Source organism: Bombina bombina, chromosome 5, assembly GCF_027579735.1.
Source record: "Bombina bombina isolate aBomBom1 chromosome 5, aBomBom1.pri, whole genome shotgun sequence".
In the NCBI taxonomy this organism is placed as follows: domain Eukaryota; kingdom Metazoa; phylum Chordata; class Amphibia; order Anura; family Bombinatoridae; genus Bombina; species Bombina bombina.
This window is the reverse complement of record NC_069503.1, coordinates 316714043-316738861: the sequence shown is the minus strand read 5'-3', so window position 1 is coordinate 316738861 and position 24819 is coordinate 316714043. Positions and strand designations below refer to the sequence as shown.

At 37.9% G+C, this 24819-nt stretch overlaps 1 protein-coding gene across 1 annotated transcript in view; it reads left to right on the top strand.

Moving 5' to 3' along the window:
• THSD7A (thrombospondin type 1 domain containing 7A) overlaps positions 1 to 24819 on the top strand; it is a 596458-nt gene that overhangs the window by 501584 nt on the left and 70055 nt on the right. Inside the window, exons 18-20 of the mRNA XM_053714101.1 lie at positions 11936 to 12077; positions 15801 to 15916; positions 17908 to 18025. Coding sequence (XP_053570076.1) covers positions 11936 to 12077; positions 15801 to 15916; positions 17908 to 18025 — 376 coding nt within the window. The remainder of the gene's footprint in view (positions 1 to 11935; positions 12078 to 15800; positions 15917 to 17907; positions 18026 to 24819) is intronic.

Here is a 24819-nt window from a genome sequence, read left to right as displayed (position 1 = left end):
TTTTGAAACTTAGTAAGGGTTGATTCTGTGAACACAGATTTGCAGGGAAACAATGGGATTACAGGGGCAGTAAAGTCAAAAAATAAACTTTCATGATTCAAATAGAATATGAAATATTAAACAACTTTTCAATTTACTTTTATTATCTCATTTGCTTTATTCTTTTGGTATCCATTATTAAAAATCATACATAGGCAGGCTGAGGAGCAATGCACTACTGTAGCTGCTTGTCATTGGCTCACACAATGGGGCATATTTATTAAGCTCCGTATGGAGCTTGATGCCGCTTGTTTCCAGAAGTTATGAAGCAGCGGTCTAAAGAACGCTGCTTCATAACTTGTCCGTCTGCTCTGAGGCCACGAACAGAAAATTGATTGACACCCCCTGCTAGCGGCCGATAGGCCATGAATCTGCAGGGGGCGGCAATGCACCAGCAGTTCACAAGAACTGCTGTTGCAATTATAAATGCAGACAGCTTATGCTGTCTGCATTTATCAATGTGTGGCGGACATGATACGCTACTTTGTATCATGTCCGCTCGCACATTGATAAATATACCCCAATGTGTTCACCTAGCTCCCAGTAGAGTACTGGTCTCCTTCAAGAAAGGATATCAAGAGAATGAAGCAAAGTTGACAAAATATGTAAATCTTAAATCTGAAAATTGTAAAATCTATCTGAATCATGGAAGAAAAAATGTTGGATTTATGTCCGTTTAAGGTCTATTTCTCAACTTGTATGTTTATTTTATAACATTTTTGCTTTACCAAAAATGAAACATTACTGCCATAAATATAAAGCCTCATGCTACATCATTTTAAAAACGAATCATTATAGCTTTGGATTATAATGTACTGTACCTTAAATAGAAACTTTTTTTTATTAAAAAAACATTTTAATTAAAAAAAATCCTATTTAAATAAATAGAAATCTGATATAAATAAAAACATCATTTAAATAAAATAATATTGTTTTTTTTTTTTTTTTTTTTAAATGTTTCCAATGTTTGATTCGGCATCATATGATGATTTGTCTAGAGGGTTTACTACATCACTTTCATTTTCCATTTTATTCCTGTTTTCTACCAAATACACATCTTAGTTAAATGTATTGTGCCTAGAAAAACAAAGGGTTCAGTCTTTAGTTTGCTTGTTGAGATAACTTTTTTTGTTAATTGTGTGATTGCTTCTCTCTGATTCCATTTGTACAGTATCTGTGTATTACTATTCATATCCCTGTTTCTTTACATTAAGTTCATTAGAGCAGATCAATTAAACATTCTGCACATACAGTATAGTTTACAAATTCTAAATAAAATAATTAAATGGGGCTCTATATTAAGATATATTCAGTTTTATTGGTTTGCAAATAAATTATTGTTTTCCTTTGCTGCACCTTAAAGGGCCATGCTGATAAAATAATGTGTTGCTCTAATTTGCTATAGACTTTCATTATTGGTTGAATTAGAACATTGCATTTGAATGGCATTCAATTAAATCAGTTGTTTTGTATGTTATCAATGCCATTGGAAATGTACATAACATAACATAAACATAGTAGATGAGGTTGAAAAAAGACCGAAGTCCATCGAGTTCAACCGATACAAATCTAAAATACAAAAAGCTCCAGTTAAGCTTATATAATCGCACTAAAAGGTGACTCATTTAATACTAGCAATCATATCCATGAATTTTGTTTCTTTTGTTTCTAGGGTATTGGCATTCACTACCTCCTTTGGTAATGAGTTTCACAATTTTATTGCTCTTACTGTGAAAAAACGTTTCCGTTGCAGGAGATTAAATCTCCTTTCCTCCAACCTTAAATTGTGACCTCTTGTCACAAACAATTTTCTTGGAATAAACAGAGCTTCTGCCATCTCTGTATATGGGCCTTGAATATATTTATATAAATTAATTGTCACCTCTCAAGCACCTTTTTTCTAAAGAAAACAGACCCAGTTTGGCTAGCCTCTCCTCATAGCTTAAATTCTCCATTCCCCTTATTAGCTTTGTGGCCCTTCTCTGAACATTTTCTAGTTCTGCAATATCTTTTTTTGTGATCGGTCCCCAGAACTGCACTCCATACTCAAGGTGAGGTCTTACCAGGGATTTATATAGTAACACAATTATGCTTCCCTCTCTTGAATCAATGCCTCTTTAAATACATGCTAGTATTTTATTAGCCTTTGTAGCCGCTGCCCTGCATTGTGCACCCATCTTTAGTTATCTATTACTACTCCTAAATCCCTTTCCTCCTCTGTTTGGCTAAGTCTTGTCCCATTTAAATAATATGTTGCCTGCTTATTTTTACTTCCAAAATTTAGAACCTTGCATTTTCCCATATTAAATTTAATTTTCCATTTACCTGTCCATACTTAATTGTTCAGCAGCAACCCTAGACTCAGTCCTTCAGGCCACTATCCCCCTTTGTTCATGGTCAGACCATGATCCAGTCCTTGCGGTCCTACGTGCGAATGACCCTGGTTCACACAACAGTAAGTGGACCCTTCCACGCCATATCCTGGCGGACATTCCCTTTAGGGAAGAATTGCGCAGAGACATAGCAGAACTCATCCAACTTAACGACAATTGACAGACCGCAGATGACACATTATGGGGAGCCATCAAGGCTGTAGTTAGAGGTTATATAATTTGCAAGCAGGCCCGACTTAGGAGACTAGCTGGACTCACCCTTGCTCAAGCCCACTGTAAACTCAGACTTCTTGAATCCACCAACCGAGCCAACCCCACGGATGCTTTGATAGCACAGATTTCGGCAGTTCGTTCACACATTAACCAATTAGAGCTGTGTCGCACGCAAGAAAACCTCACAAAACTTAGGCAGTTATTCTATCATAAAGGCAACAGAGCGGACACCATTCTAGCCCACAGACTGCGCCAGCGGAATAACACGTCTCGCATACACGAAATTTTGTATAATAACAAGACACACAGACTCCCCTCACAGATAGGAGACTGTTTCTCAGACTATTACTCTAAACTCTATAACATCGAAAACACTGAAAACAAAACTCCTGCCTCCATACAACAGATTAGACATTTCCTAGATTCATTAAACCTTCCAACCCTAACGTCAGAGTAGCAAGAGGTCTTGACCAACCCATTCTCCCTGCTTGAACTTAAGCAAGTAATTAAGGGTCTTAAACCCTTTAAGGCTCTGGGGCCTGATGGTTTCCCTGCACAGTTCTATAAAACCTACAGTCAAGAACTGATGCCACTGCTTCTCCGGTTCTTCAGTTTGGCCAGGAAGGAGGGAAACTTTGGGCAAGAATTCTTGGAGGCTGATATCATTATGATTCCTAAGCCAAATAAAGACCATTCTCTCTGCCCCAGCTACAGACCCATTTCGCTAGTCAACGTAGACATTAAAATATATTCTAAACTTCTGGCCAACCGTATATGCAAACTATTGCCCAGCTTAATTAATCCAGACCAAGTGGGGTTCATACATAACCGCGAGGGCCCAGATAACACGAGGCGCCTTATCAACATTGTTTGCGAGTCGACGAGACTGAACAAGCCTTTCTCAGTCATCTCCTTAGATGCTGAGAAGGCCTTTGATAGAGTCAGATGGAGTTATCTCTGGGAGACTCTCAGCGCTTTTAAGTTTCCTTCCGACATATGCCTCGTGATACAAGCCTTATATTCCAGACCTACGGCAGTGGTCAGGGGCTTAGGCTTTCAATCGGCCCCATTCTCCATCTTTAACGGAACGAGGCAGGGTTTCCCACTCCCCCCATTATTGTTTGCTCTGGCCATCTAGCCACTTGCTGAAACAATATGCTCCGACGCGGGTTTGGAAGGAATTACACTTTCCGGCACCAAACATAACATTGCTCTGTTTGCAGATGATGTTACGATTTTCTCTGCAGACCCTCTCCGCACAATCCCAAGACTTTTGGAAATCCTGGAGACCTTTGGTACTCTCTCTTTTTATAAACTGAATACCTCCAAGATGGAAATTTACTGGTGGGGTTACCCCCAAAATTATGTCACGGAGTTACAAAATACGTTTGATTTCAAATGGTCTGACAAATGGGTTATGCACCTCGGAGTAAAGATTTCTAACAATCTGAAGCAAATGGTTCAAGACAATTATCTCCCCTTCTTGCAGACTTACGTGTTCTGAAATCTGTATGGGACCTCAAGAACATCTCCTGGATGGGCCGCATAGCTTCCCTCAAAATGTCGTTTCTTCCTCGGCTCACTTATCTGTTTCGATGCCTCCCAATTAGAGTACCTACTCACCTCTTGTTACAATTTCAAAGTGAGTGCACAAAATTTATTTGGCAGAATAGGACCCCCAGTATAGCCCATAGAACCTTACAGCTGCCTATCGAGCTAGGAGGGCTGGCTTCCCCATCCATAGTCAAGTACTATGAGGGAGCCATGCTCACGCATATCTCCCAATGGGGGGTGCGCCACGCTAAAGACAGATGGAGAGAGGTTGAACAAGCCTCACTACCCTTCGACATCTTCCTAAAGGATTTAATTTGGACCCCAGTCCGTAGCCGCAGAACCTTAGGCATACATAATCCTGTAGTACTTGAGTGTCTGGCTATCTGGGATAAGATCCGGCATCGCAGCCTGATCGCACCTCACCCCTCCCCAATCACCTCTGTCCCAGGCCTTCTTACAGGTCTCGTGGAAGCACATCCCAATACTTGGGCTCGACTAGGTGTCAAACAAGTCTCTGACTTTTGGTCAAGGTCTAATGGAGACGGTTTTATTTCACTGTCTCAGGGCCGACCCTGTGAAAATATCCCGTCCTTTCTTCACTTTGAACTCATTAGAATAAAAAGTTTCCTCTCCAGCTGGGGTTTCCTCCCTCCTGTCTCTCGACAGCTCACTCCATGGGAGTCTGTGTGGAATGGGGGCCGTAGACTCCACAAGCCTCTCTCGAGACATTACGGTTTGCTTGAAGGCACCGTACCTCCTGCCCTGGCATCACACCTACTAAAGTGGAACGCTGCTCTTCACACCCACATTTCTGTAAACTCCTGGCAGAGGTCCATCACTTTAACTAAAAAATCATTACACTGTATAACAATGTTTGAGACTTACTACAAAGTCATTTCTCAATGGTATCTTGTCCCTACGCGGCTATCCAAAATGTTTCCATTGACTTCACCCCTGTGTTGGAGGGAATGTGGTCTCCCTGGAGATATGCTCCACACGTGGTGGGAGTGCCCAAAGCTAATTTCCCTGTGGAACTCGTGCTTCTGCACTCTGGCAGCCTCTAAGATTGTGATCCCTAAAAACCCTGCAATGGCACTACTCCACTTAAACTTACACACCCTCCCTAAACACCAGCAGATTTTTTGCGTATACCTCATGTCATCTGTTAAGACCAATATTGCTAGATGTTGGAAGAAATCAATTCCCCCAAGGTGGTCCGATATCCTTAACACTGTGGCCTACCTATATACAATGGAAAAGGACATATACTATAGTCTGGACAAAGTAGATCTATTTGAAATGGCAGACTGGAAAGACGCACACGACACTCAATGGATACCTCCAGTTAGGGCCTAAGCGATTATTCCCTGGGCACTTAGGGGCAACCGCCTGAGATGTCCCCCCCTCCTCCCCTTATTCCGGTCCCTTCCTCCCCTCCCCCCCTCACTCTCCTACCCCCCCTCCTTTAAAAGCTATCTTGAAATGTGCCAACCTCTTTTTCTGTCTGTTGAACATACAAGTCAGTTTTTTTTTAGTTTTTTTTTTTAGTTCTCATACAGACTTGTCGTGTGTTATATTGTGCAGGGGACCTGCGAGTCCCCAGTTGCTGTATTATATTGTTTAAAACAAATAAAAAATTTATGAAAAAAAAAAATATATTAAAAAGAACAGGGCCCAGTACTGATCCCTGGCGGACTCCACTGATTACCTTTGTCCAATCTGAGTATGATCCATTCACTACTACTCGTTGCTCCCGATCTTTTATCCTGTTATATATCCATGAGCTAATATTTTCAGCTATTACTAGTCTCTTAATTTTGTGCATCGATATCTCTCATCTGGCACTGTATCAAATGCCTTTGCAAAATCTAAGTATATCACATCAACTGATTCCCCCTTATCTATATTTTTATTACTTCCACATAGAATCTAATTTGATTAGTTTGACATGATCAATATCTCATCAAACCATGCTGATTTGATTTTATAATCTTGTTTACACAAATGTGCTCATCAATATAATCCCTTATAATCCCTTCAAATATCTTCACCACTATTGATGTCAGACTAACTGGTTTATAGCTTCCTGGATCATCCCTGCTTCCCTTTTTTAAGAGTGGCACCTTATCAGTTTTACGCCAATCCTGGGGTACCATGCCTGAATATAATGAGTCTTGAAAAATTAAGAGTAGAGGTTTGTATATAATAGTGCTAAATTCCCTTAACACCCTTGGGTGTATTCCATCTGGGCCTGGAGTTTTATTTGCCTTAATATTATCCAGGGTTTTCCTGATATCCTCTATACATAACCCAGTTAATGGTATGGGCAGGCATGTTCTAGTTTGTTCCAAAGTATCGTCCATTGGTTCCTCTCTTGTGTATACTGAAGAAAAAAACTGGTTTAATACCTCAGCCTTCTCCCTGTCACTGTTAACCATGCTACCCTCCATGAATTTTAATGTACCTAAATTGTCGTTCTTAGATTTTTTGCTATTATTGTACTTAAATAACCTTTTAGGCTTAGACTTTAAGTTCTTTGAAATTAATTTTTCATTTTCAATTTTGGCTAATTTGATTGCTTTTTTGCATGCTTTGTTATATTCCTTATAAATATGGTATGTTGAGTCTGTTCTATTATCTTTGAATAATTTAAATGCCCTACATTTTCTTCCTAATTTCTCTTAACACATTTTTATTTAGCCACATTGGCTTGGATTTTTTATTTTTTTAACCATATGGTATTGGTTGATTTGTATATTAAATTTATTAACCCCTAAACATAAGTCTAACCCTAACCCTAACACCCCGTTACTTAAATAGAATTTAAATAAATCTAAATAAATTATTCCTATTTAAAACTAAATACTTACCTATAAAATAAACCCAAAACTAGCTACAATATAACTAATAGTTACATTGTAGCTAGCTTAGGGTTTATTTTTATTTTACAGGCAACTTTGTATTTATTTTAACTAGCTACAAAAGTTATTAAATAGTTATTAACTATTTAATAACTACCTAGTTAAAATAAATACAAAAGTACCTGTAAAATAAAACCTAACCTAAGTTACAATTACACCTAACACTACACTATAATTAAATTAATTACCTAAATTAATTACAATTAACTACAATTAAATAAAATTAAATAAAATTAACTAAAGTACAAAAAAAGCAAACACTAAATTACAGAAAATAAAATAATTACAAGAATTTTAAACTAATTACACCTAATCTAATCCCCCTAATAAAATAAAAAATCCCCCCAAAATAAAAAAGCCCTACCCTATACTAAATTTCAAATATCCCTTAAAAGGGCTTTTTGCGGGGCATTGCCCCAAAGTAATCAGCTCTTTTACCTGTAAAAAAAAAGTACATTACCCCCCCAACATTAAAACCCACCAACCACACACCCAACCCTACTCTAAAACCCACCCAATCCCCCCTTAAAAAAAAAACCTAACACTAACCCCTTGAAGATCACTCTACCTTGAGAAGTCTTCACCCAACCTGGCCGAAGTCCTCAATGAAGCCAAAAGTGGTCCGAAGTGGTCCTCCAGACGGGCAGAAGTCTTCATCCAAGCCGGGCAGAAGAGGTCCTCCAGACGGGCAGAAGGCTTCATCCAGATGGAATCTTCTATCTTCATCCATCCGGCACAGAGCGGCTCCATCTTCAAGACATCCGAAGCAGAGCATCCTCTTCTGGCGACGTCCTCTTCCCGAATGAATGTTCCTTTAAATGACGTCATCCAAGATGGCATCCCTTGAATTCTGATTGGCTGATAGAATTCTATCTAATTAAGGTAGGAAAAATCCTATTGGTTGATGCAATCAGCCAATAGGATTGAAGTTCAATCCTATTGGCTGATCCAATAAGCCAATAGGATTGAGCTTGCATTCTATTGGCTGTTCCAATAAGCCAATAGAATGCAAGCTCAATCCTATTGGCTGACTGCATCAACCAATACGATTTTTCCTACCTTAATTCCGATTGGCTGATAAAATTCTATCAGCCAATCGGAATTCAAGGGACGCCATCTTGGATGACGTCATTTAAAGGAACATTCATTCGGGAAGAAGACGTCACCAGAAGAGGATGCTCCGCGTCGGATGTCTTGAAGATGGAGCCGCTCCGCGCCAGATGGATGAAGATAGAAGATGCAGTCTGGATGAAGACTTCTGTCCATCTGGAGGACCTCTTCTGCCCAGGTTCGATGAAGACTTCTGCCCGTCTGGAGGCCCACTTCGCCCGGCTTCGTTGATGACTTCGGCCCTGTTGGGTGAAGACTTCTCAAGGAAAGGTGATCTTCAAGGGGTTAGTGTTAGGTTTTTTTAAGGGGGGATTGGGTGGGTTTTAGAGTAGGGTTGGGTGTGTGATTGGTGGGTTTTAATGTTGGGGGGTATTGTACTTTTTTTTAGGTAAAAGAGCTGATTACTTTGGGGCATTGCCCTGCAAAAAGCCCTTTTAAGGGCTATTTGTAATTTTGTGTAGGGTAGGGCTTTTTTTATTTTGGGGCTTTTTTTATTTTGTTAGGGGGATTAGATTAGGTGTAATTAGTTTAAAAATCTTGTAATTATTTTATTATTTTCTGTAATTTAGTGGGGGGTTTTTTTGTACTTTAGATCATTTTATTTAATTGTAGTTAATTTAGGGATTTAATTTTATTATAGTGTAGTGTTAGGTGTAATTGTAACTAGGTTTTATTTTACAGGTATATTTGTATTTAATTTAGCTAGGTAGTTATTAAATAGCTAATAACTATTTGATAACTATTCTACCTAGTTAAAATAAATACAAACTTGCCTGTAAAATAAAAATAAATCCTAAAATAGATACAATGTAACTATTAGTTATATTGTAGCTATCTTAGGGTTTATTTTACAGGTAAATATTTAGTTTTAAATAGGAATAATTTATTTAATGATAGGAATTTTATTTAGATTTATTTAAATTATATTTACGTTAGGGGGGTTAAGGTTAGAGTTAGACTTAAAGGAAAACAATATACAGAGGTGCAAGATGGAAAAAAAAAACACACAATATTCTGTACAAATGAACTAAGAACTGATACTCTCCTTTAGGTCAGACTGCAGCCTTCTTGCAGTCTCTCCCTTGTGACTGTGTATAGATAGATAGTAGTAGTAGATGGCGCTGGTCTATTGAGTGATTTTCTCTAGTAAGTAAAGAGAAAAAAGGCTTGATGCATATATTGAAGCCAATTAATATGGGTGCAGTATACTCACTCCATAAGATAAATCTTTACAGCTGAAAGGGAACGTAGCGTCAGATGGCAAGAGTCCACAGGTTCCTGGAGTCAAATACTGAATTTTCAGGTTTATCCAAAAGTAGACTATAAATGAATAGAGACCCAAATGACAAAAGTATCCAGTGTATAATTGAAAAAATTTAGTAACTTACTCCATAAATAAGGAGATTCCAGCTCAGCACAGCAAAACAAGATCTTGACAATCTTTCAACAAAGGATAAAAGGTTTTATTTGCTCAACGCGTTTCAACGTATTACACGTCTTTATCAAGAGCATACATTAAAGAAGTAAAACAGGTAAGTAAAACCAATACTTGGTTTTACTTACCTGTTTTACTTGTTTTAATGTATGCTCTTGATAAAGACGTGTAATACGTTGAAACGCGTTTTTGCTATACTTGTTAACTTTTAAAATGCTTCATTTGAGTAGTAAAGGAGAGAGAATGCAAACTATGAGTCTCTGGTCTTGTAATACAATCCATGTTACTGGCCTCTTTTACTTTGGCCAGTGTAAATGAGCTTGTGCACTGAACTAAATAGTCACTGTTTTAGAATGTTTTGACTGTTGGAGGGACAAGTACATTTCATAAAACTTGTGCTTGTACAACAATCCAAAGAGAGGCCTAAAAGATCATTTCTAGGGGGTGAAAAAGCACAATTTATACAGCAAGAGGTGTTTCATGTCCTTTTTAGTACGAAGAGCCTCTATGGAGAGAGTAAAATAAGGACATATTTTTCCATTATATATTATTAAAATAAATATTGAATAATGTATTGTTGTTTTGTGAAATTTCAATCTGTCTTTGAGACTTCTAACCGTGGTTGGGTTTAAACTGTAATGGAGAGAGTGTTAGGGGTAGAATTGATCCCAGGAAGCACAATTACTTGAGATTTTTAATCAATTCTAGAATTTCGAAATATTTATTTACTCAACTGTGTTTGTTGGTCAGCGTGGCCGAAACAAGTTTATAACATACACTACTTTATATATATATATATATATATATATATATATATATATGTATATATATATATATATATATATATATATACTGTATATATTGAAAACTGTTTTTAAAAGTGTTTATAGACTTTGGCTAATCTGGGACAATTTTCTTGATTTGTGTATTTGATTTGATTCTGTTTAATAGCTTTTGAGCTAGATAACAAGCGGAGTGGGTTTGCAAACGCACGATAATTAACCAGCCATTGCAAGTGGCTGGTTATTTCTACCGTGAGCTTGCGAAAGCAATTAGTGCTTATAAAATTAACCAGATATCAGATCTCTCGTTAATTTTATTAATGTGCCCCAAATGCACCCAAAATATAATGCTGTCTATTTTATTAAAAAATAAAGATAGCAGCGTCTTTATTTTTCAACAAAATAACTGCACTAGGCAGTATTTTGGGGGTAAAGTTGGCAGGAGTGGGGTGTTAGAAAAAAAACAGCACTGAAAAGTGCATTTACATAGGGGTCTATGGGAACTGTGTGGTCCCATTAAATATATATGTATAAGCTTATATACATATATATGTATGTGTTAATATTCGCTGCGCGGAAGTTCTGTGCCGTCTCTAACGGCACAGAACTTCAGCCCAGCAAAGCAGAGTGTTCCTCTCTGCTTCAGTACCTATGGAAGACTATTTCTGCACTGCCCTACTTGTGCGGCATGCAAAAATAGCACGATCTCGCTACTTTTAGGGAGATCGCGGCAGAGGTCCTTAAGGGCTTAACGACCAGTGCTGTTCCTGCGCAGTCTCTACTGCGCATCGGCGCTGGTCTTTAAGGGGTTAAGGCCAGGTATGTTTGTCTCATGCAGTATCTACTGTGCATGACTGTGTCCGACAAACATACTTGGATATTTTTTATTCTAAAATCTTGTTTGCTTAGGCTCTTTAGCAATTTGCATTTATTTTGCGCAGCAGTTCTACAAATATGTTAATAGTTTTATATCTCCTTTTTTAGAGGTCTTGAAGGGACTCCTTTTTTGAGCTGCTTGTGTGTTAGTGAGCATGGGTTCATCAATTGACTTCTTTTCTCTTATTGTTTATTTCCTTCTGCTTTGATTGCTATTTAGTTAGTTAATATGAAATGCTGTGAGTGCACTTTCATCTGTATTACACATTACATGAAAACATCAAACTCCAATATAATACTGTTTGGTAATTTTCTATTTTTGAGGTTTGCCCAGAATGCTTTGCTAACTTTTAATATGTTAATTAGGATGTAATTTTTTTTAATAACATGATTATGCCTTCAAGGTTTTCATTATTATGCAAATTCTGTTGAAGCATTAATTATGACATGTTCAATATTTTAACACACTGCTTCAGTTAATTTGCTTTTTTGCTGTTCACTGTTGTTAAATTCTTATTAATTAATAGTGTTAACGTTTCTAAAATATGTAAACATTTCAAAACACATTTTTCATTTATAATTTACTATACTGTTTGTTTCTTTGTCTCCAAGCCTTGTGATGGAACCAACTACCGGGAAAGAAATGCAACACCCATTCGCCAACCAGATGATGGCAAAACCTGTAATGCTGCTATTGAAACAGAACCATGCAACTTGAACAAGAACTGTTACCATTATGAGTACAATGTAACAGGTATGACAACATGAAAGAAATAAGACCGCAAAGTTCACTTGGGAGCCGCAGAGAACTGCTGTTCTAGTGTAGGAAACAGTCAGTGAGCCAATTAGCAGCAGCAGTCACACAACCCTGCTAATCACTGCTGTGTTCAGATAGGGAGCAGCAGTACTTGCGGCTCCTGAGCAAGAATTTACCTGTGACGGATACCCCGACTGGGTAGCTCCGCCAAATGGGTCCTGCTTCCTCCCTGCCGATTGCTGCTATGTAGCTGGCAAGTGACCACAGCCTGTAGCGACCCCTGATGCCTGACAGCACCAGTATTCAGGGTCCCACCCTGTGTCAGACTCCAGCTACCCCGACTAGGTAGCTCTGCCAGAGGGTCCTTCCTCCCCCAGACAAGGGGCCGCTATGTAGCGGAGAAGAAGTGATTACAGCAATCCACACCCAAATAACTAAACAACTAGCTTTTAGGTGGAAAAAATAATTGATTTTATTGGAAAAAACACACTCCTTTTATACACAAAGCTCATTGTGAAAAGACACTGGGCAATCCCACAATTTTCCCGCCATTCCTGCCCCTCCAGACAGACTGGCGCCTCCATAGCAGCCACAGTCCCACAGAATCCCAGGACCCAGGGGTGGCTGTTTTGGGGTGATCCCGGGGGATGATATTTTAAAGCTTTTGGTCCCCAGATGCCACAGTCCAAAAAGCAGCGTGATCTGCTATTGGGGACCGGAGTTATTATTATTATTATCGGTTATTTGTAGAGCGCCAACAGATTCCGCAGCAGAGTTAAAGCCCGGTAAAGATAGAGGGGGAGGGGGCTGTTTCGGGACTTCCAGGGTGTCATTTGAAAGCTCTTGGTCCCCAGGTGCCAAAGTCCAAAAAGCTGCGTGATTCGTTACTGGGGACCAGTGATACAGTTCTCCCTAGAGGCTACCAATCCCCAAAAGGGCCGCGGTCTGGGGCAAAGGGCAGCTGGAGCGACCAGGGGTAAAGTTAGCGGGTGTCCTGCTGTTCTGTGGCCAACCGGGAGTTCCAGGAGCCCGGCAAGCCGTGAGAGGGGTTAGGCAGGTGTCCGTTGTGAAGCAGCCAACCAGGAGTTCTAGTAGCCCAGCAAGCCTAGGAGGGTTTTTCCGTTCAGAGACCAGCTCTTCTCTTCTAGGAACACAAAAACAAGCAAACAAAGACTCCTAGAGATTGCAGTTGCTCCGAGGAGCCCAAAACCACTGAGGAACAACAGGGGTGAGGTAGTAGGGGGGTAGGGGTTTAACCCTTGCAGCCCAGCGTCCGTGACAGCAGCCTTGGCTGTCTGGTATCCGTGACATTACCTATTTATTTAACTCCCTTGCCGAAGTTAAAGAATTAGAGCTCGATTACGAGTGGCATGCTGTTTCATGCGAGCAATATTGGGTTATTCGCTGCTGTTTGAGCATGTCGGAAGGAGCATGCCTATTACAAGCTAAAAGTAAATGCAAGTAAAACGCATGAGAGCAGTCGCAATTTACACTCATCAGGTTTGCGCCTTCAGAGCTCTAGCTCTGCAGAATCTGTTGGCGCTCCATAAATACCTGATAATAATAATAATAAATAATAAAAGCTCTGGTTAATATGTGAGAAAAGGTGAAAAAATTATTCAAAATATATTTTTAAAGTACCGTTACAACCATAATAACACTGTCTGATAAAAAATTATTAATAAAAAATATTGCTCAAAAAAGTTATATGGGCTCAGAAGTGTTAGAGAGAAAAGCACTGCAAAGGACTTTACATTGACACCCCCTACATTTTAGTATGTTTGGTGAGAATGGCTGTTGATGAGATTGTTTGGTTGGTGTTTGGTGTCTAGTCTGGTCTTTGGCATGTGTGCATAAATGGCTGCGCTTGGTACAGGCACATCATAGTATGTATGTGATCATTAAATATGACCATGGACTACCAATGTTTTCTTTAAGTTGTCTGAGTTATCTGTGTGGTTATGGTTTTTGCTGCGTGGATATGAATGGCTGAACATGGTATAGGCATATCTAAGTATGTATGTGACTGTTCTCATTGTAAGATTGTGGTTGCAAATGGCTTTTGATTAGTTTGTTAGGTGGGTGTTTGGTTTTCAGTCTGGTCCTCGATTTGTTTGTATGAATGGCTGCACTTGGTATAGACACATTGAAGTATGTATGTGATCATAGCCCAGTATGGTCTGTACGTGTTGGTGTATGTGCATTGATGGTTGCTCATTATGATGGTTAGGTTTTGTGCCGAGTAGTGCTCTACGATTCTGGATGGATGGGGCTTTGAGTATATATTAATTTTGGGATGCTGATGTCCTTTTGTTTGATTCTCGGCAGTATACTGTGTTACTTGCTTAGATATTGTTGCGAGTTGGTTGCTAGGCAACCATGTATAGCTGGTGCATTGACTGATGGTCGTTGGCCTTATTATTATTTTTTGTTGGTAATGAATTTCCATTATATTTCATGTTTACTATCACTGCCTGGTCTTGTATTTACATATGTGTTATTGACTGTTTGCTGTTTGCAATTTTTGGACTGAGCACGATTACGAGGTGAAATCTTATGGTGATTGCTTTGGTCTAGTTTGTTTCTGTTCTCTGATGTGCTCCATAGCATTCCGGCACTTGCGCAGTAGCGCTTGGCAGGCGTGCAGGGGCACAGCTGTTTGGGATCACACGGTGATGGGTTCTTCTTAAATAGGTGAGTGTTTTGTTTGTTCTGTAACTGTAAAATAAAGAATTATCATTTTGAAATGGTGAGTGCCTTCCCATTGTCTGTATATTATCTATGCTGCCTTGAAGAGCACCGCGGATGTTGGTTGTTAAAGTGGGTGCTGGCTCCCCGCTGCATGACATTATATATATATATGTGTGTGTGTGTGTGAGTACTTAAGTATTTATATACATATATACACATATAAACACATATATATATATATATATATATATATATATATATATGTGTGTGTGTGTGTGTGTGTGCAATGGAGCCCTTTGCAGTCAAGTAGATGAAAACATGTAAAATCCTATTTATGCAATATTCATTTTCAATGGTGTTTATGTATTTACTGTAAATACTTCACATTCCAATTCTGCTATGTGAAGAATATTGCAATGTGAAAAATTCATATTTTCATGTCAGGTTAGCGCACTTGGTTAAACCCAATCAGGTTTGCGTGCGAGTAGGGTGTTTCTCCCGAATTTTCTTGATCCTTTGACTTCTAATGTAAAATACGTTAACGCGGTCGCAGTATTCTAACTTTGTTTTTTTGTACACGTTGGATTAGTCCTCATGTGAAAACTTTTTACTTTCAACTTGTAATAGTCATGCAAAAAGCTTACTTCTAGCACAGTTAACGTACTAGAAGGAGCGATAAATTGCGCTCCACTCATAATCTAGCCTTTAGAGTTCCGCAGCCTGTTGTACAAAGATCACACGCTCTTACAAATTGAAAAATATCATTTTTGCACTACAATGTTATATTTTTTAAATAAGCACTTGTAAAATTAATAGTTGAAACAAAGTACTTGTTCTTGATGTGTTTAAATTATTTCCATAAAAATAATAATGTATTTGTTATGAACAAATGTAACCTACCATGCACACGAATATGATTTGAAAACAATGAGTACTAAAATGCAGAGGTAGAAATATAATAGCTCATTTCCTTTCAGAAACTTTAGGAAAACGTAGTAATGTTTCATAACTTTGATGTCATTTGTCTAGACTGGAGCACTTGTCAGCTAAGTGAGAAAGCTGTGTGTGGAAATGGAATCAAAACACGAATGCTTGATTGTGTTCGAAGTGATGGTAAATCCGTGGATCTAAATTACTGTGAAGAAGTGAGTATGACAGGAGTAAATAGTATTCTTGTTTCTTAAAGGTAAACATTTCATTAAAGTTATATAAAATCCCATGAATTTTTAAACAACATTTCAATTTACTTCTATTATAAAATTTGATTTGTTCTTTTGATATCCTTTGTTGAAAAGAATACCTAGGTAGGCTCGAGAGCAGTTATGCAGTACTGGGAGCTTGCTGCTGATTGGTGGCTTTGCTTGTTTGCCTCTTGTTTGCTGCTTGTTTGCCTGTTGACTGACCCAAAGGGGCCAATTTATCAATGTCTGTCTGACATGATATGCTGTAGCGTATCATGTCTTAAAGACATCGCTGAATGCCAACAGCATACGCTGTCGGCATTTATCATTGCATAAGTAGTTCTGGTGAACTGATTGTGCAATGCCGTCCCCTGCAGATTCGCGGCCAATCAGCCACTAGCAGGGGGTGTCAATCAGCCTAATCGTGTAGGATCGGGCTGATTGCAGACCGTAGCCTCAGAGGCAGCAGACCAGTTATAGAGCAATGGTCTTTAGACCGCTGCTTCATAACTGCTGATTCCAGCGAACCTGAAGGCTTGCACTGAAACAGGGGCATCAAGCTCCATTTAGAACTTGATAATTTGGACCCTATGTGTTCAGCAAGTTTCCAGTAGTTCATTGCTGCTCCTTCAAAAAAGGGTAATAAAAGAATGAAGCCAATGGAAAAGTTGTTTAAAACCGAATGTTCTATCTAAAGATACATTTTGTTTGTTTTTTGTACATTTAAGGAATCAAATTTACAGCATATTAACATTCACATTAAAATGTTACTAGCGTTTGGTGCATTCTAAGCATTTTAAGCTTTATTTTCACTAATTTATGATATATCTAAAAAGTTTTAGTACAGTTTTTCCCCCTCTTGCTCACAATGATATATACTGTTCTGTAACAAATTGCTGCACTATCATGTTGAAAAATGTTATGGGATCTTCTCAAAGCACAAAAAACACAATAGAAATATAAAACAAGGAAGCCATCCCTATTAGATAAGGCTACATCAAGAAATGCTTGCATCCAAAATAGTATTTTAGAAAGCAAGAGTTCTTAGAATATCATTTGACATCTTTAAAAATGTAAATATTTGCATATTTGTTTTTTTTGTTTTTTTTTAAAAAACACGTCATACTTATAACGTAGATCACAATGGTTCATGTAATTAAACTATTCCAGAAATCTATGTAAGAATAATAATAATAATAAAAACCCCTTTAAATTATTAAAAAGGGAATTGAAACACATATTTTTTCTTTTATGATTTAGATGGCATTTACAATTTTTTATAAAACTTTCCAATTTACTTCTGTTATTACTTTTTCTCTTTGCATCCTGGGTTGGCAAGCAGGTAGGTAGGCTCAGGAACCTGTACATGTCTGGAACACTATATAGCAGCAGGTTTTAACAATGTTATATATTGTGAAAACCCTGTTAGCATCTAGTGCTCAATAGCATTCTTGCAAAACTGCTGACATATAGTTCTACAGACAAATGCACACTACCTACCTAGATATTCTCTTCAACAATGAATACCAAGAGGCTGAAGTATTTCTAACAATAAATGTAAATTGGAAATGTTCTAAAATTGTATGTTCTTTTTAATGACAAAAAAAATTGGGTTTCACCTTTTGCTAATGTTATGTTGACAGTTGTTAGTGATCTAGTGATCACAAATCCTGTCTTAGCGCACTGATGGCTTTTGAATATCTGATGATCTTCATAGTCACCTCATCTTGAATAAAAATGCGTTACCTGCTAGGTTTTTCCTGCAGCTTGAGCTGCACAAGTGACAACATTTCACAACACACTCGTCTGCTAGTTGCGAATTTAAGTCTGGAGAGAGGGTCAGTGATGTTATAAGTGGGTGAAATAAAACTGAGATGTTGTTCCTTTTGGTTTTAACAAGAAATTAAAAAAAAAATAAGTATTAATCTTAAACTAACATTTCTCTTTTAATATAGCTTGGATTGGAGAAAACATGGCAGATGAACATCTCTTGCATGGTGGAATGTCCTGTGAATTGTCAGCTTTCTGATTGGTCACCTTGGTCCACATGTTCTCAAGACTGTGGCCTTGCAGGTATTAACTCTTATTATATAAGTAGTAAGAAGCTACACATGTCGTCAAACTTAATTTGACAGGTGTCACGCCCCTTTTTATGTAAATCCCCGCCCCTTTCACACCTAAGTCTCCGCCCATGTCCCACCCCTAAAATCCGCCCCTTTTTAATATTGATAATGATTTTGATATGGTAATGATATAGTTGCGTAATAAATAAAATGTATTTTTATTGATAGCAATGCTTTTTATACAGTAATTATATAGTTGCGTAATAAATAAAATGTATTTTTATTGAATAATTGTTTTATGACTGAGCGTAATGTTTTTACTTTGCAGGGGTATATGTAATAGCCAATAGGTTTTGTAGTCAATATTTTTAATACGTTTTATTTACGTTTAAGGCTATGGGCATGACAAAGAGGTAATAAACATGTTCGGACTTGCCCGCAGTACAGAATTCCTTTACTAGGGGCAAGTCAGAACATGTCGAACCAGTAGAGTCATGTTCTGTCTTGTCGCTAGTAAAGGAATTCTGTTTTGCGGGCAAGTCCGAACATGTTTATTACCGCTTTGTAAGTAATTTTGTGCGCATGCTTTTTTAGGCGCCTGTATTTAAGAGAGTACAATTGTGTAAGCTACTACTACAGATTAATAGTTTAAATAATAGAATAATTTAACACAGACACAAATACAAATTTCAATAGTTTTATTATGGAGAAAAAAACATTTAAACAATAACAAGCTTACAAAGATAATACAAAATAATAATAAAAAAAACATTTAAAACTCAAGCATTTATTTACATGTTTAACCAAGTAGTCGGCTGTATAAGTCTACCAGTTCTTTTTTTAGGTAGTAAATAACCATGAGGACTTGTTAGACCAGGGGGGCTTAGTGAGCTGGACCTTAAAAAGAAGGCTCCCTCATCTCTTTCTTGTGAAGGGTTTTGAACATTAGTTGCTGAATTCTCATTTAACATCTTTAAACCATCAAGGTTTTCCCTGATTGTTGTATTACCAACAACACTTGATGGGATGTTCAGTTCAGCCATTGCACTCAGAAATGTATTCCAACCTTGGGGTGTCTTCCTAATTGTAACATTATTATTTTGTGTAACACCACGCACCAGATCCAGTATATTTGACCCAGGCACAACACGCTCTTTGTATACAAATTCTCCTTTGTCATTCCACCCAGCAACGTGTTTAGCCTGAACCATTTTACTGAGTAGAAGCTCAGCATTCTTTTTAAACCGGGCATTTACACTACTAACCACTTCACGAATTATAGTATTAGTTTCTGTATCTGTAGTATGTAAAGTCTTTTCTTCTGGTGGTGGATTAACAGGCGGCATTAACAGCTTTAAACTCATTTTTTCCCCCTCATTTTGTTTAGCACTCACCAAGTATTTTTGCAACACAGTTGTATACCTCTTTATTTTTTTCCCCATCAGATAAACCACTCTGCAAAATAGAAGTCATTTCTGCATCCAAGTTTTGCACCACTGACTCCCGAGAATTTGCTACAGAATTTGTTATATTTTGTAAACGGTCCATATCTTTTTTAGGAACAAGATACATTTTCTCACTATAATCCATTAGCGGTTAGTCAAAAGACCAGTTAGCAATGGTATAGCAAAACCAAGCAGCGACCCAATAAATCCTCCAGACTGTTTCACTAATCGTTTCTTTTTAACAATAGATATTTTTTTGTTGCTCAAAGTTTTTATAATTTTGCGCCACTTTTTAAGTGCTCCTATTTGTCTAGTCGATAAGGGTATTTTACCTTTTAGAGTATTGAGCGCAATCTCACATATCGTAGTGACTAGATCATTAGATGCTGACCCCAAAATCTTTTTTCTTTTAGCTGCTGATGCACTCAATAAAGCTTTTAAAGCGGGCCAATTGCGATGGAGTCTTTTAGACATGTTTACACCTCGTCAGTTACTACAATAAATGACTAAAGGCGTCAATTCTATCTCTTTTTAGTGTTTTTTTTAAAGATATACACAGCTGGTAATTCAGGGGGAAAGATACCGGTTCTTAAACGGTATTCATCAGGTGTAGTAGATCTTAAATCAACTAATAAATAACCGTAAGGTTTATTTGTGGCATCTTCAAAAGACTCTAAAAAAAATTGTGATTTACCAGGATACATTTGGCGGGCTAATGTTGTAATTTGTAACTTATCCCTAGGATTTTTAAAAAGGACCATATATTTAGTATTTAAATTAATTGTTCTGCTTTTTTTACCCTGACAAAATATGTTCTGTACAAGGTACATTATACTTAGATTTCTGTGATGTACATACTTGGTGAATGCCTTTTCAATTTCAGAACTATCACTCGCAGCATCCATCAAATCATCAACAACAGCCAGATTAATTTTTCCAATGGGGAAAAGTGTATCATCATTAAAAGTGTCTGGCAAACCTTCTATAAATCTTATATGAGGCACTGTGAGTAATAGTTCGTCATACATTTTTTGCCAGCATGCATAAAACCACACAATATTGTCAACCCGATGTGATAAAAGTGTACCAGCATTTTGTAGTAATTTTTTGACAAAAAAACTTTTTCCTGAATTAGAAGACCCGGCCAAAATGCATGAAAATGGATGTTGTAGTCTGACGTCCATAGCTTAATAACCAAATGGTAGAGTTGTGAAGGCCTCTGTCAGTTGTCTCTTAGTATATACACACTTTTGAGTTTTCTGTAATTGTCTTGTCTCTATTTGCCAGTACCTTTTAATTCTCACAATACCGTTGTGTCGAACTATAATTTTTTTCTGTTCGTCAGGGTGCAAGGGATAGTCCAATACTAAATCTTTTAAACTGTCAAAGTTTACTAATTGTACATTAGCAGCATTTAGTGTGATGCCTTTAACTTTTATACATGTTTTACCCGTTGTCAGTCTATAGCCATAAGTTTTTGGGCCAGCCGAAACAAATTCTGTGATGTGTGTTTCAGAGGGTAATTCACTAGTCAGTTCCCCTAAATAGTCACCCAAAGGAGGCGTCCAGTCACCGGGGCTGCTGACAAAAATGACAGAGTCAGTGTCGTGGTAGAGACAACGTTCTTGCAGTCTGTCTAAAAGGTTGTACAGTTCCAGTCGTGCATAGGCGGTGGTGAAACACGCTATGAAAATGTTTGTGTTACGTGCTAATGTGTGAGAATCCTTAATGTATTTCCAACTGACCATAGCGGTGTCATCGTCTAAGAAATTTAAAGATGACACTGCATACTTTGGTAGAAACACATAACGAAAAAGCTCGTCAGGGTCAGTTACAATACTTGTATTCTGCAAATTGCTTTTTTGCCCAAATTTACCCCATAAAGAATTTAGAAAAAGTTTGGAAATTTGTCTCTTTGCCGGATTGACCTTTATTTCATGCGGTCTCAGTGTGACACCCTCTTTGTCAAAGTAGTCAGATATATATTTTTGTTTTTTACCCTCGTCTGTACACCAATCAGGGTAACCTGATGCCTCCTGTTTGTCCCTGAGATGTACCTTGATGTATTCTGTGAATAATGCGCCTGTGCGCTGTTCAAAATGCCAGACTTCAAATATTTTACACAACTTGTACCCTTTCTCCAAAGCCTTTGCTATTTCAACCGTACACCATGTTCCTGTCAAGGCCCGCTCTTCCTCAGTATGCTCGCAAGGTGTCAGTTGGTTGGTGCTGGCACATGCGCGGCATAACGGGAACATCAGTTTGCCATTCATTTTTACAGGGAGTACAGGAAAGAACAAAGTTCTTGGGGGATAGACTTTTACTTTAGCAACACCAAAATAATTGTCAAAAGGTTTAAAATCATCATAAATAATGACAGGGTGACCAATTGGGTATGTTTTTGTTTTGTTAATGAACGGGTATAGGCTGGTGAAATCATAATAATGTATGCGTTCTTCAGGAGTTGTTTTATGGTACAATTTAATAGCATTTGTTCTACCACCATACAGAGCATCTCTTGGATTCAGGGGTTGTGGAAAATTACTTTCAAGAATAAAGCCCTTTACATCTTCGTCTGATTCTAGCATAGCATTCCACTCATGCTCCCACATTTCGCGGACGTTGTAACCACGTTTTTTAAGGCAATGTGTTTTAAGTATCGTTTTATGATACAACTGACCATAGGTAGAACCTGTGACAGTATTTGAATCTTGTGCATTGTAACACAAAGGGCAACCATGGTAAAAACAGCCGTGAAATTCAAAAGCAGTGTGTACATCAGCTATAAAGGCATAACCATCTAAAAAGTAATTATCCACCCTCTTCCCACCACCTCTTAAAGCATGTTGTATGGTGATACCCTCTTTGTGAGCAACATACATTAACCACTGTATAGCGGGTGTAGAAAAACGTTTTTGCTGTGTGTGGTAATTATCAGGCGGTACTACAGCTATTGTGTTTTCGGGCAAAAATTTAAATTTATACATGGCCATGCATACAGATGCTAATGTTGTGAGTTGGAAGGGATCAACATCATAGGTAACTTCTACAGGGGGTTCATTTTTTTTATGTTTAAGCACCTTTTTCTTAGTCATGGCCATTACGCTCTTTCTAAAACACTTGCACGCCTCTTTTAAAATTTTGACATCTTGTATGCAATATTTTTTTAACTCATCCTGAAAATTAAATTCCCTGTCTTTGTTGTCCTGATACCAATTCATGAACTCTGATTTTTCATCAGGCATCATGTGTTCATAACCATAATCTTCTACAGGAGGCATTGGGCCTATATAATTTTGATTCTGCACGGTGTTAAAAAAGTGTGGAAAATGCCCTTTACACTCCTCAAAACCTAGAGCTTTTGGTAACTTGCTGAGTTTCATGGGGAGGAAGTTCAGTGAGTCAATAAACCGTATACCTAAATCTTTCACCGTTACACACAATAGTTTACCACCCTGAGCGAGTAAATCTATCTTTATCTTTTCCTTAAGCAGTTGTTGTACCACAAAATAGGAGTCATAACGGCCGGCATTATGTGCAATAAAGGTAAAACCAGAAAATCGCTTGTCTATGAATTTTATCACAAAATCCGCAAGGCATGTTAGACCACTGAATTCCCAACATTTTTTATCACTCCCTAAAGATATGGCGTATGCGTAATTAGGGATGTGTATGCCTGTCTCCTGCATGCACTCAAAATCATAAAAAATGTAGTCATCTGACTCATCAGGACATTTAAGTGGTCGCAAGTAACACAAATGCCCTTCAAATGTTGTAATATATTCATAACAACCTCTGCACTGAAAGCCTCTACACTCAGCAAAATCATGAGATTCACCAACATAACAACCACACTTGTCACAATATATTTTACTTAGACAATCTATTTTTTTAGACCGCGCCAGTTTCATATGCGTTAGTAAGCAATCCTTTGACCGACAAAACGTCCGGCATTTAGGACATCTAACCAGCTCAGAAGCAATTTCTACACAATTCTTTCTGTGACAAGCCCTGCAAAAATACATGCACGAGTGGTTACCTTTATGATAGAAAGGTGTGTGGCAGTATTCACAAAAATATGATTCACCTAGGAATGCTTTTATATCTTTGACACCGTAGTAATGATTTTCATGATGAAAAACATATACAACGGTGTCTTTGCACAATTCATCAGTCTCATAATATTGCCATGACCCGCGGTTGTGGTATAACACCTTTATAGTTATATTTAAATGATTTTCAAAAGCTGTTATATCATTAAAGCTAACTAAGCGGTCATCTGCAATACCTAAAACTTTGTGAATAGCTCTAGCCCTTTCAATTAGCACAGAGTCTGCAACATCTACCTTTTCCAAAATAGCACAAACACTAGCCGCCAGACACAAATTATTATTATAATTATTAAAATCAAACAAATGCCGTCTTTTAGTACCAATAACACAACTGTACGGTGTAGATCTCAGGCGTCTACGGTTTACCACACCACCAGCTCTATTGCTAACAATTAAGACAACAAGTCTTAAACTACCATCCCCCAAAAACTCAGCATTACTCTGTAAAAGATTAGCTATATCGTTCAAAAAACTCTCAGCATTTAAGTTATCCCTAAAATAGCGAATGGAGTATAAAGGGTTATTCATTCCACCACCCTCTAATCTTAGTTGTACCATATCCCCCGGCCCTACATTGTGCATTAAGTCATCCAGCATGCGTTGTATAGAATTATGCACCGCCTGCATTGCAGAATCAAAAGACTGTATTTGTTCAAGATTAACAAAGCGGAAATGGTCATAATACTCAACAGCGTTAAAATTATCACGCTGTCTTTGGTAATGTGCTACACGTTCCAAAAAAACATGTTGATGCGGTACAATATCTGCATTTTCCATATTATTTTGTGCCAAAATCTGAGCATTTGGTATATCTATTGGTTGTTCTATATTTTGTCTTTCAATTTCATCAAATTCATTATTTTGCATGCTATTTTCTGCATTTTCAGCAACCGGGTATTGATCTATATTTTGGTCAACAATTTGAGCATTTGATGCGTCTATGGGTTGTTCTATACAGTCATTAGCATTGTACAATTCAGGCGGTGCATGATTCTCATTTTCGGGAATGTAATTCTGTGACTCTGTATCTGGTGTATGATTCACCCCTGTGATTGGTGTATGACGAGTTCTTTTACCAGGTTTTTCACTTTTTTTGTAACATATCTGATTTTTACGTTTACCCATGTCGAATCTTATTTTTTTTAAGCAATTTTAAACCCGTGTAAAGTGTGTGTTTTGAATTGTCAAATGTTAATCTTATTGCACCACCCCTCTGCAGGCCGCAGTCATCAGTTACACTCACAAGC